At 32.6% G+C, this 15,366-nt stretch overlaps 2 protein-coding genes across 3 annotated transcripts; one reads left to right on the top strand and one right to left on the bottom strand.

Annotated features, from left to right (window-relative positions):
• The first annotated feature begins 1,806 nt into the window (after nucleotides 1-1,806).
• On the top strand, nucleotides 1,807-5,042 carry LOC109806299 (heat shock cognate 70 kDa protein 2). The gene is made up of 2 exons (XM_020368672.3): nucleotides 1,807-2,115; nucleotides 3,110-5,042. The coding sequence occupies exons 1-2, from the start codon at nucleotides 1,902-1,904 to the stop codon at nucleotides 4,843-4,845; spliced, it is 1,950 nt and encodes a 649-aa protein (XP_020224261.1). The 5' UTR covers nucleotides 1,807-1,901; the 3' UTR covers nucleotides 4,846-5,042.
• Nucleotides 5,043-12,906: 7,864 nt separating this feature from the next.
• Nucleotides 12,907-15,157, bottom strand: LOC109794212 (uncharacterized). Of its 2 annotated transcripts, none has more exons than XM_020353689.3 (2): nucleotides 14,930-15,157; nucleotides 12,907-14,584 (listed from the first exon to the last, which is right to left on the bottom strand). In XM_020353689.3, the coding sequence occupies exon 2, from the start codon at nucleotides 14,544-14,546 to the stop codon at nucleotides 13,026-13,028; it is 1,521 nt and encodes a 506-aa protein (XP_020209278.1). In that variant the 5' UTR covers nucleotides 14,547-14,584; nucleotides 14,930-15,157; the 3' UTR covers nucleotides 12,907-13,025. The 2 variants fall into 2 exon arrangements, with proteins under 2 accessions (XP_020209278.1, XP_020209273.1); XM_020353684.3 differs by having other exon boundaries at nucleotides 12,907-14,767.
• Nucleotides 15,158-15,366: the final 209 nt, after the last annotated feature.

Below are 15,366 nucleotides of genomic sequence, written 5' to 3' on the forward strand. Positions count from 1 at the left end.
AAATATGATTATGCATGACATTGACAACTCAAAGTTTACCTCAAACATCACATGTAACAATGACATCTCAAGAAGTCATCAAATCTTTGGGTTGGTTTAACAAGCTTAAACCCAACCTTTACCAACAACTTAAATCCATTCAAAATCAACACAAATGTCATCGCTGGGCAATTCAAACAATAGATTTCAACATAAACAACTTAGATTAAATAAACAAGTTTCCCTTACTTCGATTACTCCCATAAAATAGAAATCAAGGAAGAAAAGGAAAATCTCTCAAACCATCAAGGGTCAACTTCTCTATAATAATTTAAGTCTCTGATGCTTGAATTTTAGCTTTTACAACTTAATCTCAACTTTAAGGGAAGAAAAAGGTAGCTCTCGTAGGAATCAAAAGAAAAACGAACTTCTTTAACTTAAAAGCCTCTCTCTTTAAAACTTATAGAAATGAAATTGTGAAAGTTCATGTTTCATGAAAAATAGGGCAGAGGGAGGAGGGACTTGGAGGGGCCATGTGCCAAAATTACTTTAAAAAAATATTTGACCCTCTTAAAATTTATATAAAAATATTATAGATTGATAGATGAAAATTATTATGTTAATTTACACATAGGAAAAGAAAAAGAGATAAATATATGTGAGATTGATATATAATGTTAGAATATTTATATATAAGTATTAAAAAACCTTATATATTTTTCCTTGTTTTTTTTCAATTTTGACATTAACTTAAACAATTCTGAAAACTTAACTTTCAAGTATTTGTTAACACTTAGAATTCTATAAAACATCTAACTCAAAACATCACATATCAACAAACAATGCAAAAACATACATAAAAACATAAACATAGTTACACGATGCAACGATAAATATGTAGTGGATTTATCGTGTTACTTTTGTTTCCCTTTTTTTTTTTCCGTCTTCTTCTTCCTTCTTTTGTTTAAGTGGGGGAGAAATAATGGAAGTGAAGTGATTGAATGTTATTACCGTTATCATCATATGGGGGTGAAGGACCTGATCAAAAAGGAGGTCATTAATGGATTAAGGGACAAGTGGTGCCTGGTGGTCAATGATGAAAATATTAGAAAGAAAAAAAAAATAGTGGCAAAGTGTATCATAGTTATTGAAACATAGATTAATTTAAATATCATTATTTACGGTGCATCATATATTATATGATCAAGTGGTACACCCTAAAATTAGTCATTGTTGAGATATTAAGTATAGACAAAAGAAAAATTTAAGTTATTACGATAGATAAAAGTCAATTAAAACTTCTTTAAGAGTCGTATAATTTTAATAAAAATACATTAAAAATAATTTTAAAACTATTATATAACCATAATAAAAAAATAGTATTACTATTGATATATATTTTATATTTTATCTCGATAATAAAATAGGACAATACATATTATCTAACAAATTATTTAGTTTGTATTAAATATTAGATTATATAAAAAAATTAGAGAATAAATAATATCCAAATTTATCATGCTTTTATCTTATCATATTTTATTTAATTTTTAATCTTATTTATCATCATTTTTATTTTATTTTATTTCATATCTCATCTTGCATATTTGCTTTACCTTCCTTTTTCTAAATACTACTCGTGGAGAACAAGAAGCGAAGAAATGGGAGAGAAAAAGTGAGCAAGTCAAGCCCGCCAGCAAAGGTTCAAATCAGCGACCGTCCAAACACGCCAACCACATCGAACGGTCTGTAGGGTATTGGAACATTCTGGAAAAAGCAATCACAAACCCTAACAAACTTGAAGCATTGCTATATAAACGCCACTCTTACCCTTCCCTCCTCCTCTTCGCACTCAATCTAGATACCAGCCGCGGTTCTCAACCTCTCAGATCTCTCTTCACTCGCCGACATACAAACGCAGCATGGCCGGCAAAGGAGAGGGTCCAGCTATCGGAATCGATCTCGGAACCACCTATTCATGCGTCGGTGTCTGGCAACATGATCGCGTCGAGATCATCGCCAACGACCAAGGTAACAGGACGACGCCGTCTTACGTCGGATTCACCGACACCGAGCGTCTCATTGGTGATGCCGCCAAGAACCAGGTCGCCATGAACCCGATCAACACCGTCTTTGGTAAGATCCGCTACTTTTGTACTTAATGTACGGTATGCTTTATCATATGACATGTTGATGTTGTTATTGGTGCTGTTTTTCTTACGTGTATGCTTGAAGTGAATTGATATGAATGTTATTATTATTATTATTTTCTTTTTATCGTGTTTGATATGTTCCGGTTTTAGCTTGGAGATAGATGCATGTGCTTTTTATATCTCTTCCGTGTTTGATGGATATGGTGACTCCTTTTTTTTATTTTTATTTTTTTTAACTAGTATTGAATAATGAAAGTTGGTTAAGGAGTCTGTGAATTCCTTACTAGTTAAGCATGATTTGAATTGGTTCGGGTTTTGGCCATGTGCTTGGATAGGGATGTGGATCTAACATGTACAGGAGAGTTTGTACTGTTAGATCTACTGTGCTTTGTTTGCAGAATCAAGTTTTTTCCATATGCATAAAATCAATATAGGCACTATTAAATTAGATGACTTGGTGCCATTGGACTTTAGAGCTTATGTAAGTGCTTATGGAATAGTTTCTTTAAATGGGCCCTATGTTGACTGTTTTGACTTTTAGGATTTGTTTAGATAAATTTTTCTATTAATACTTTTAGGAGAAAATAAGCACGAAGAAAAAATGAAATCAATTTTTCCATAAGCTAAAACTAATTTTTTGCATGACTTAAAATAAAAACAGGAAGGAAAAATGAAACAAGCTTGTTTATAAGCTAAAACTAACTTTTGCATAACTTAATAGTAATTTTTTGGATCAGCTAATGGCAAGGCAAATAGCTGAGCTATTTTTAGTTTATAGGAAAATTTGTTCCATTTTTCCTTTGTATTTTTTTCTCTTAGAAGTGCCTCGAAGTGTCACATTTGGATTGTCATGGCCTTGTAGATCAGAATGTTTTAGTATGTGTTCAGTTCCTTTTCTTTCAGAATAGATCTTCGCTTGTGTTTTGTTTATGTGAATTGCAATATTATATATTTATAATTTGCTGTTCCTCTTGCAGATGCCAAGAGATTGATTGGTCGTAGATTCAGTGATGCCTCTGTTCAGAGTGATATTAAGTTGTGGCCTTTTAAGGTTATTGCTGGACCTGGTGAGAAGCCAATGATTCAAGTAAACTACAAGGGTGAAGATAAGCAGTTTGCTGCAGAAGAAATCTCTTCTATGGTACTTATGAAAATGCGTGAGATTGCTGAAGCTTATCTTGGCTCCACAATCAAGAATGCTGTCGTTACTGTCCCTGCTTACTTTAATGATTCTCAGCGTCAAGCTACCAAGGATGCTGGTGTTATTGCTGGTCTTAATGTCATGCGAATTATCAATGAGCCAACTGCCGCTGCCATTGCTTATGGTCTTGACAAGAAGGCTACCAGTGTTGGCGAGAAGAATGTCTTGATTTTTGATCTTGGTGGTGGTACATTTGATGTTTCATTACTTACCATTGAAGAGGGTATCTTTGAGGTGAAGGCCACAGCTGGTGACACACATCTTGGAGGTGAGGATTTTGATAACAGGATGGTGAACCATTTTGTTCAGGAATTTAAGAGAAAGAACAAGAAGGATATCAGTGGCAATCCCAGAGCACTTAGGAGGTTGAGGACTGCTTGTGAGAGGGCTAAGAGAACTCTATCTTCCACTGCCCAAACCACCATTGAAATTGATTCTCTGTACGAGGGAATTGATTTCTACTCTACCATCACCCGTGCAAGATTTGAGGAGCTCAATATGGATCTCTTCCGCAAGTGCATGGAACCAGTTGAGAAGTGTTTGAGAGATGCTAAGATGGACAAGAGGTCTGTCCATGATGTTGTACTTGTTGGTGGATCCACTAGAATTCCTAAGGTTCAACAACTTCTGCAAGATTTCTTTAATGGGAAGGAGCTCTGCAAGAGCATCAATCCTGATGAGGCTGTGGCATATGGTGCTGCAGTTCAAGCTGCCATCTTGAGTGGTGAGGGTAACGAGAAGGTTCAGGATCTTCTCTTGCTTGATGTCACCCCACTCTCTCTTGGGTTGGAAACTGCTGGTGGTGTGATGACAGTCCTGATCCCAAGGAACACTACAATCCCAACAAAGAAAGAACAGGTTTTCTCAACTTATTCTGACAACCAGCCTGGTGTGTTGATCCAGGTTTATGAAGGTGAGAGAACAAGGACTAGAGACAACAATTTGCTGGGCAAATTTGAACTCTCAGGCATTCCTCCTGCACCCAGGGGTGTTCCTCAGATTACAGTTTGCTTTGACATTGATGCCAATGGTATCTTGAATGTCTCTGCTGAAGACAAAACTACCGGCCAAAAGAATAAGATCACCATTACCAACGATAAGGGTAGATTGTCAAAGGAAGAGATTGAAAAGATGGTTCAAGAGGCTGAGAAGTACAAATCTGAAGATGAAGAGCACAAAAAGAAGGTAGAGGCAAAGAATGCATTGGAGAACTATGCATACAACATGAGGAACACAATAAAGGATGAGAAGATTGGAGGGAAACTTGATCCAGCTGACAAGAAAAAGATTGAGGATGCCATTGAGCAGGCCATCCAGTGGCTTGACAGCAACCAGCTTGGAGAGGCAGATGAGTTTGAGGACAAAATGAAGGAATTGGAAAGCATCTGCAACCCTATCATTGCCAAGATGTACCAAGGTGGTGCTGGTCCAGACACGGGAGCTGGTGGGATGGACGATGATGCTCCAGCTGGTGGAAGTGGTGCTGGTCCAAAGATTGAGGAAGTAGACTAAATTTAGACTTTAGTTGATTTCTTCTTCAACTACTATTTATTAATCAAGTCTCATTTGATGCGTTTTGTTGGATTTAGTTTGATAAGAAAGACAATATTTGGTAGTATATTGCTGTATGATTTTTCAGTATCATGTCACTTTTTATTGTTTTTCAGTAGACACAGACCTTTAATCTTAAGTTGTATTCTGGTTTGTTAGTATGTGTGTGTCATGTTTCGTCGTTTACTAGCCTATTTGTTTTTATTTTCTATTGCTGCAAATCTTGAGCTAGTTTCGGGAAATTTATATTCCTTCCTCCGATCACTTGCTGCACATACATTCTTGGATCAAAGTCCCCCACTGCGAGACTAGTTATTCTACATTTCCACATGAGTATGGTTTTTTCACTGTTTTTGTGAGACGAATTTATTCAAATACGTAAATGAATCTTGGACACTGGATGCGATTCTGACGCTGTTTTTTATCCCTTAATATTTTCAGTTGGAATGTTTCTTTTCGAGGCTACAGTAGGGAAGGCTAGAAAGCCGAATTGTAAATTTGATTTTACAATAAGTTAACAACTCAGGACCTTACACCTTGCCTCTGTCACACTGCATTCTTCATTTCCAAGCACTGTACATATTTTTTGTTTGTTTGTTAGGTTTTGTTAGTCTTGTGTATGGTGAGTGATTATTGACTTGCTAAAATTGGCTTGTGGCAAACTGGCAATGAGGCTTGCACCTCGTTTTCGCACAACTGACGCATTACATAGGCCACCTTGTTTGCTAAACTAACTTGATCAAAAAATAAAACCCTTCTTCTATTGTGAACTCACATGGAATAATGGGATGAAAAAAATAACAACCTACCTTCACTAATGCGATTCGTCTTGAAAGTTCACTAAATGTGAACACGATCTGTTATAGAAGTACATTAAACTCTTTCGCACAAGACACCCAACACAGCCATTGTACTCCACCAAGAATGGTAACAGCACATCTCTACCACCAAAAACAACGAGCACACCACATAACTTTGGTAACAGTGTGACCTTCCTTGCGCAAGAACACCAACACTATTGTACTCCATCACAATAATAAAAAAAAATCTGAATTGATGTTTTTCTATTTGTTTCACGAGCATGTTGCCAAACATAGAAAAACCTCTTGTTGATCGAAGATTCTTTATTTTTTCCCCTAAACCGATATATCTCCTTCTGGCAAATAAACACACCATTGCTACATGAATTTAATAAACATACATCGCTCACACATAAACGATTTACACATAAATTAATAGTAGTGACGTAAAGAGATTAAAAAAAGGTAAATATAAAACTTAAAAATGACCATTTTAAACCATTAGAACTAAAAGTCAAAATAAGTAAAATTATAGAAACTAAAAACTATTTTATTTACAAAATAATTTATGCATCACAAATACAAAATTGAAGACATCAATCATATCAATACAAGAGATGGTGTTGAACACAATTTAATATAGTAGAAGGTTAATGAGATTAAAAAAAGTACGTATGGAGATTAAAATACCTATTTTTAAACTATAGGGACCAAAAAGATATTTTAACATTTAGTTAAAATTATTTTATTTTTTTTGTTTTATTTCATTTTGTAAATATGTTATACATCACTTCAAACTCCACTTTTGAGCCATTAGGGTTGATCTAGTGGTAAGGGGTTTAAGTAGTATATACAGAATCCTAAGTTTGAACGATATTATCATCATTGTAATTCTTACAGATTAAAAAAATTTCACTTTTGGTTACCCAACCAAAAGTAGTAGATAAATTGGCATGCAAAATTTATGTGAGATCACTTTATTTTCTATTCTTTCTTATTTCTTGATACAAGTAAAAAAGTGGTTAAATATGTGATTTATTCTTTGTATATAAGTAAAATTTTAACTTAGTCCATATACATAAAAATTTATTAAATTAATTTTTATACGTATAAGGATTTTGGTTTATAACATTGTTAATCCTCTTATATATTCTTAATTCGGTCCATGTGCATGTAACATTTTTTGAATTTGGTCCTTATATACGTGCACTGTATTTCTAACTTGATCTTTATTATTAAGAACCAAATTAAGAATGTGTTACAGTTATTCTTAGAATAATGAATTTAAGCTTAACTCAGCCCTACAAAATCGATTTGTAAGGTGAGGGTTACTTTTCACTTATATATTATTCAATTGCATAATCTCTAGTCGATGTGAGACTTGAATTTTTCTCAATAATTATATAACTCAAATTAAGAATGCACATATATAAAAACAAAATAAAAAATATGTGATGAAATTGATGACCAATGCAAGACCAAAAAAGACCACACTTATTGCATGTACAAAGACCAATTTAATAATTTTGTCTTTTAGGATCTAAAATCCACAAAATATAAGGATTAAATTATATGTTTAAAAAAATTCATATATATTAGTTTCCAATATTAACAAATTTAAATTAATTTTATATTATTTAATGATATTTTAAAAAAATATTTGTTATGTAATTAAGATTTCATTTTCAATGATCATTTGTTATTCTTGACATATCAAGTTTCAATCAAATATAATTTAAAACAAAATTATTTTTAAAATTAGATGGGTACAATTTTTTTTATCCTAATTAAATTGGTACGATTAAATAATACAAATTAATTTTGTTAATTAACAATGTTTTTCTTCTTGTAAGATATTGACATTTGGCATGTACATATTTGTTTAGGTTAAGTCAAAGTCTCACCGAGAATTAGTCTGATTAATCTCAAAGGAAAATAAATGTTATGCACAAATTCATGTCTTACCATTTAAATTCTATTTTTTAATTAAAAAAATATTATTTTCCCCACACTATAGAAAACTCATGTTTTCAAACATAAATTAAAAATTTAACCCCTACATTATAAATATAAATCACCATTCATAAAGGTAAATGCATTTTTTTTATTATACTACATTCTTTTTTGATTGTGATATGTGTCTTAATTATTATTCCTTAGTGCATTATTTCTTTCTTTCGATCTCAATTCTTGACTCAGAAAGCCCTACCAAGCTGGGTAAGTGGGTAGCTGAAATACTGAATGGTTTGCTGGTCCCTTAGTGCCCCTTCATGTGGACAATGTGCTTCATAACCAAATAAATAAATAAAAGAAAGAAAGAGACGCCAAGAAACAAACATAAAAGACAGGAAAATGAAAATCTGTAAAATAGATTTTTATCTTGCTCTATTTAAAGTCGAGCTGATTAGTTTTACATTAAATATAAATTATTATTTTGTCTTATAACTTTTTGTATTAGTAAAAATTATAATAATAACAATAAGATTCAATTTTAACATCTTATGCATAATATCCTAACACTTCACTATTAGGTTCACCCCAATGATTTATTTTGTTTTGAAATGTATGTTACACAAGAAAAATGTATATTTTTATTTAGTTAAAATTCATAATAAATAAATGTTGTTAAATATATAAATTAAATTGCAATAAAATTTAAAGTAATAAATATATTTAAAAATATGTTATATTTTAAATTTAAAATAAACAATTTAAGTTGTATGTAGGTTTTAAAATACTTTTGCAATTAAAAGAGAATTTCTTTTTATACATAAATAGTGTAAAACTATTTTTATAGTATTATTCAATTAGAAATCATCAAGTAACTATTATAAAATTTATGCATAGGATAACTCTTTATTAATTGAAACTATAATTTTTTTTAGATTTACAGTGTAAGATCGTTAAATCTAAAAGGTTAAAAACCTAATTTGATCCCTTATAATATTTTTTTTGTTTCAATTTAGTCTACTTTAATTTTTTGTTTCAATTTGGTCTCTAACTGCAATGTCGGACTTCTGTCCAAATTATTTAAACGGAGTTATCTGTTGGCCACGTGGATGCCATGTAGATGCATAAGTGGATACCAAATTTCTTTAATGCATCTGGAACTAGAACGACCTGTTCTGCTTGCACTCTTGGTGTGCTAATTTTGCATCTGGAACGGCCTGTTCCAGATGCAAAATTAACACACCAAGAGTGCAAGCAGAATGGGCCATTCTGGTTTTAGAACGGGTCGTTTTGGTTCCAGAATGTCAAACACAAATGGTCAATGATTATAGTTCACGCCCGTGATTCTAAATCACGGTTGTGAATCGTGCAAGTAAAAAGACCCAAGGTACAAAACATTTCAAACACTGAATTTGGTAATATTGTCAATGGGGGATTGATAACTTCAATTGCTAAACATTTGGGCTATATAGTGTATCACTAAGGACAATGCAATGTATTACTAAGGACAATGGTGATAGGTTTTATTTCATTGTTAGTCAAACTGGAGTGAACCACTTACTACCAAATCGGCACTATACAGTCGAGGATGAAACGACATAGTATTTTCCCTTGGAGTCATTGACCGATGTACCCCAACAACAACAACCTATTCTTGAGGAGGTACAACCTGAAGTAGAGGAAAAGGACACATAGGACCAACATTTCACCACACAACCACATGTACAGGTTGATAATGCTAATATTCTGCCAGCCATTCAGTGTATGGATCGTCGATTGCAAGAGATGGATGAACACCAACAACACTATAATTATATGGTGGATAAGATGTATTATTGGCTCCTTCAGCGTTATCCAGATGTGATTTCCCTTCTCAGTAATTTCTTTGAACTTTCTTAGTATATGTTATGTTATGAATTTTTGTTTTCAGTCTCTGAACAATATTTCAGTCTTTGAATTTGTTATGTTATGAATTTTGTTTTCAATTTTTGAACCACATTGCTGCATTTTGTTGAACGTACGTATATGGTTGGTGTTCTGGAACGGTCCGTTTTGAATCCATAATGACCCGTTCTAAAACCAGAACGGGCCGTTCTGGTTTCAGATGCATTAAAGAAATTTAGCATCCACCTATGCATCTACGTGGCATCCACGTGACCAACAGTTAACTCCGTTTAAATAATTTGGACGGAAGTCCGACATTGCAGTAATTTAAATTATTAGGGACAAAATTGAAACAAAAAATTAAAGTAGAACTAAATTGAAACAAAAAAATATTATAAGGGACAAAATTAAGTTTTTAACCGATCTAAAATAAAAATACAAGGTTATAAATTCATCTAACACAAATTTGTTCCCCCAACCCTGCCGTCATAGTGTTTTGTATCCTCAAATATTGAAATACATATGTATTATTTTCTCAGTATTTTTTTTATTTTTATAAAAAGTCCTAAAATAAGTATTATATTAATTTTTTAATATAGAATTAATTATATTATTTTATTTATACCTCTCATAATACTTTTTAGAAAGTGTTGCATTGTATTGATTATAAGAAAGAAAATTAATTATAAGACTAATTTTATAAAACTGTTATTCTCTTTTATTTATTAGTTATTTTTAATTTGTATAAAATAACTTGAAATAACACTAATTATTATGAAATGGAGGAAGTGCATTTTAAGAAAATGTTGCACAAATCAAATTAAATAATGTGCTTTAACTACTTTCTATTTCATACGATTCAAAGTTACATCACGTTGAACTAATCAAAATGGATTGAAATTCATAAATTAATTTTTCTCATACTTTTAATACAGTAGTTAGTTATATAATAAAGTTTTTTTAAGTAAATTAATTATCAATATATATATATATATATATATATATATATATATATATATATATATATATATAAAGAGAGAGAATTCAACAATATATTTTATCATGAGAGATGAGATGACTAAACTCAATTATAAAGATTTCTCCTATAAAATTATTATTATTGTCACATCTACCACTATTAGTCTATTATTTCTTAATGTTCTTGTCGTTGTTATTATCTCTACCAATATTATCGTCATTACTTTCTCATGGTTGAGGCGATTATTGTAAAGGTGATGATGATCTTTATTATCACCAAAATTATCATTATCACCATTTTGTTACTCAACATCATCATTGTCACTATTGTTACCATTAGCATAGTTGATGTCATATGATAGTGATGATAGTGGTGGAAGGAACAATAGTGATAATCTCATAGAAAAATATTTATAATTAAATTTTAATTTCAATTATTAATTCTAAAAATTATTATTTAATGTTTTCATCTCTTATAATAAGATTTTCTTTCATTGAATATGCTTTATATATATATATATATATTAAAGAGAAATTTGTTTATTCTGTTTAATTATTAAATTTAAAATTCTTAAAATATTTTATGATGGATAATCATAAAAAAAAATAATTTCGGACTAATATATTTAAAGATTTACTATTCATAATAACTTCTCATGATGAAATATTCATATCTCTTAGTTTCATATTGAAAATACTACATTTTTTGTATTCTTATATTATATTAACATGTACTCAAATATTTAAAGAAAAAAAAAATATATTACTAATTAAAAAACATACTTTTAAATTCAAATTAATACATAACAATGTAAAAAAAAAATCATAAAACCACCCATATTAGAACTTAAACAAAGCTCCGGATAAACAAAAGATTGAATAGAATTCGAATTCGAAGTTTGATAGGATGTAATAACATAATTCTCACATAACAATTACACACGTGTTGTGGAAAACTTATTTATTACTATTTGAGAGTATACTTATCTGTATTGAAATTTATTTAGTAAATGAAATGCTTTCTTAAAAGTATAAATTAATTTTGTTTTGAAAATATAATATATTGAAATCAATTCAACTTAATTTTGTAATGATTCGAAATAAAATACAGATCTTATAAATAAAAAGTTGTTATTCAGTTGCGTTAACTAAACTCGTATAGTAAGTTGCTATTTATAAGCTCAAAGTTATTCGATATGGCCGTTTGTTATTATTATAATAATATAAAATAATAAAAAAGTGCTCTAATTAGAAAGTATTGCAACGATATATAATCTTTTAATCTGAGATTTAGCACAACAACCACCTCTTATTTATTTATTTATTTTTTAAAAGGTTTACTGGACCACTGGTTACCTATCTGTTCATGACGTGAGGACGATAGCCTTCTCAACGCGTAAACGAGAAAAGTATTCGATAATCAAATAAAAAGAAAATAAAAGAAAAGTTCATAGAAAATGACGTGCCCTGACCAAAAAGGACAGGGAAAATTTTTCTTTTCAATTAGATGCCATCACTTGAATAAAAAGAATGATTCACAAATCACATATACTAATTTAATCTTCCAACCAACATCTTTTCTCCTAAAGTTATACTCAAAGTAGTAAAATTATGTTAGTAGTATTTAAAGAATTTTTAATATTTTAGAGATTATATAAGATGATTTCTAATACTTTATAGATCACTTGTATAATTTTATTTTTTTTAGAAATAATTAGGAGAGTGTATTACTTTAAAGACTAAATTGATGATTTAATCATATAATGCGACGGGTAAAAATTTTCTGCTCTTAGGGCAACATATCATTTAGAGTTTTTGAAAACCAAAAACAATATTCTACAGGTAACCGATTCTTCAACATTACTAATCTAATTTGGGTGTTGAATTTGTTCTTTTTTTCAATACTCTTACATAGTCTAAAAGGTAGGGTACATTGAATTGAATTTTCTGTTAAAAAAGGTGTGAATATTATCAGACAACAGCTTCTGACTTCCCGTAAGAACCCCACCCATTAATCGTAATCCTGTATTGCATAACGAACCACGTTAATATGATACACATAAAGTGACGCAGATGAATAGAAACAGTTAATTTGTTCTTCATATTCATCATTGTACTGCTAGTGAAAGTTAACTCAATTATTGAGAGTCCTGTTATATCGTAGCTACTGATGTATTATCTCATTGGGAGGCAAAACTATACCTTGTACTCTTGTATAACGTTGTATCCGAAGTTAGATAGTTTAGAAACACAGGGCAATAAATCAGAACCCAAGTGAAGATTGAAATTGATTAGCCAATTATTCCAAATGTATGATTGGATAATATTTTTTTTTTAATAAATTATGAGAACTAGCTGTTCACTACTATGGACCGGAACAAAAAGAACCAGGGCAGTCAGCAAGCTAAAATTGCTAGAGACAAATGAAAGACACAATTCTATTGCAAATAACACTGTATGGTAAAGTTAGAAAAACAATAACATGCGCACCATACTGAAATCCCGAACAATTTTTTTTAAGTGCCTATCTCAAGTTAACTTAAGATCATTCCCTCCCAGATGAGGGCGGAGGCAAACACGGACTTCATGTTCTTCTGGTCCCACCCGATGTTTTGGCACCAGGATCTCAAGCACTGATCCTGTCTCATCATAGTATGCTTCTATGTTGGCATCTTCAGGAATTCGAGTTGAGAGAGGGATTTCTCGGACAAACTCTCCAGGAGGGCAGTGCTCTGACGATGGATCTGTAAGCTTGAATGTCCTATCATGTCTCTTGATGAAAGGTTTCCGAGATGTGCTCATACAAGAAACCTTTATGATACCACGAGTCAGAGTGTTCCTCCATGAAACTTTCACACTTGGAAGATCTACCAAGGGAAGACTGATAATAATCAAGTAACCTTGTTCATCCTCGTAAATAGTTTTTGCAGCTGTAACAGGTCCATAAACACTCTTTATCACCCCGCTGAAGTCATTCAACCAGTGTGGCTCACTTGGGTGCATTTCTATATCTGTAGTACGATCATATGGAGGATTAACAGCCAAGTAACATTCTTCTTCATTTCCATGAGGGAAAAAGTCCTTCCTCTTTTTGCCGCTGACAGGAGAGAGGTCCAACCCATCACCATTACTGTGGTTAGATAGATGAGTTGATAAATTCAGTCCAGATCCGTTAAGCAGCTTCTTTGGATGCGAATTAGGACCACTCTTAATTGGGGGAGGTGGTCTCTCGAGCTCAAAATCCGTGTTGGGAAGATTTCTCCATGAACTGAAATCACTTGCTTCAGGAGGGATTGTGAAATTCAAATCTCGGCCAGTGAGTTCCATCCACCTTTTCCGATCATCCTCATCCAGGGTCATCAGATTGGGTGCAGGAACAACCTCAATGCCATGCACACACTGAGGGTTTGATAGTCCTCTATAATGCTTTCGCTGCATCCGGTGGGATCGGGCAAAACCCTTGTCAACACTAAATGGAAACGGGCGCTCCCCTTGGCGAGAATGCCCATTCATGTAACTCCTCAGCTGCATCTTACCCAACGCATTCTCCGACCTCTCCTTGAAAACCCACATATACATGTTTTCCATGTCATGTTGAACCATGAAAACATCAAGCTTGATATCAGACTTGTCAAACCCCGAAACACCGTTGCTGTCCCTGCCAGCCTTGGCCTTAGACTTCTCAAGCAATGCAGGCTTAAAGTAAAAGCTGAAGAAAAACCAGGCACCCCATATGCTATCAAGGCGCTTGGCGCATTTCCTTCCAACTTTGGGGAGTTGGAGAAAACTCTCATGCTCATATCCCTGAGTACCAAGACCAACATCCAACACAGCATCAGAAGGGTCAGGATTCCATGGCTGAGGAGGGGGACTGCGCTCAGCGGAAAGGGGCAAATTGATGTCAGGTGGTGGACAGAGTGTGACTTTCCCATTCATATCCAGATCCAGTTCCTGATGTGAAGAAGGTGCACTTGAATCCATGGACAGGAGTGTGGATGGGTGATGATGATTGTCCATTGAAAGACAACATGTGAGAAGTGAACCACCCATTGGATTCGACTACCTCATCTGCTTGATGAGTTTTGCTTCTGGTCGGTTCAATTTTGCCATTCCAAAAACAATTCAACAAACAACCTTATAAACACCGTCGTCATTCATATGAATCTCCACAACAATATCAACCCCTCCATTTTTTTTAATTAAAAAAACCTAATTTACGAATAAGATAGCAGAATCCTCACAAACCCACCAAAGAAATATCTTTTATAAGTCTGTAACAATAAAAATCCTATCTTATAATATGGATTTAATTCCAAAACTGAAAACCATACATCTCTGTACAGAAATATGAGTATTCATAATTTAGTGAAATATAGTATGGTTAAAAACAGTGACAGGCGAAAAGAAAATCGAAGGAGATCTTCAAAGAGTACCTCAGGGAAAAAGCATGGAAAAATGGAGGAGAGGAAGAAGCAGCAATGGGTAAGAGGATGGTGTTCTCCGTCGTGTCATCCATACCACTGAATTCTACCCTAGACTTTTCTTATTTCTTATTTCTTATTTTGTTTTATTTTAAGAAAGGAAAAATCTATGTATTGGAGAAGCCGTGAGAATGAAAAGGAAACGGAGAAATGTAGTGTGGAAGAAGCAGATGCGTGATGAAGCGTCTCACTATGGCCAGAAACAGGTTCCGTAGGTTAAAGCCTGCATTGAAAGCCAACCCGGCCTGTTGGACCCGCTAATCCAATGTTATTGCTATTTACACTTCTATTTTCCCTAAATGCACTTCCCTTTCCTCTTCTTTATTTCATTTTTCTTAAATAACCATCTGTTTTTATTATATTAAAACATCACATTTCTATGCCTTGCA

This window comes from Cajanus cajan, chromosome 7 (genome assembly GCF_000230855.2).
Source record: "Cajanus cajan strain Asha chromosome 7, NIPB_CcT2T_4, whole genome shotgun sequence".
Taxonomy (NCBI): domain Eukaryota; kingdom Viridiplantae; phylum Streptophyta; class Magnoliopsida; order Fabales; family Fabaceae; genus Cajanus; species Cajanus cajan.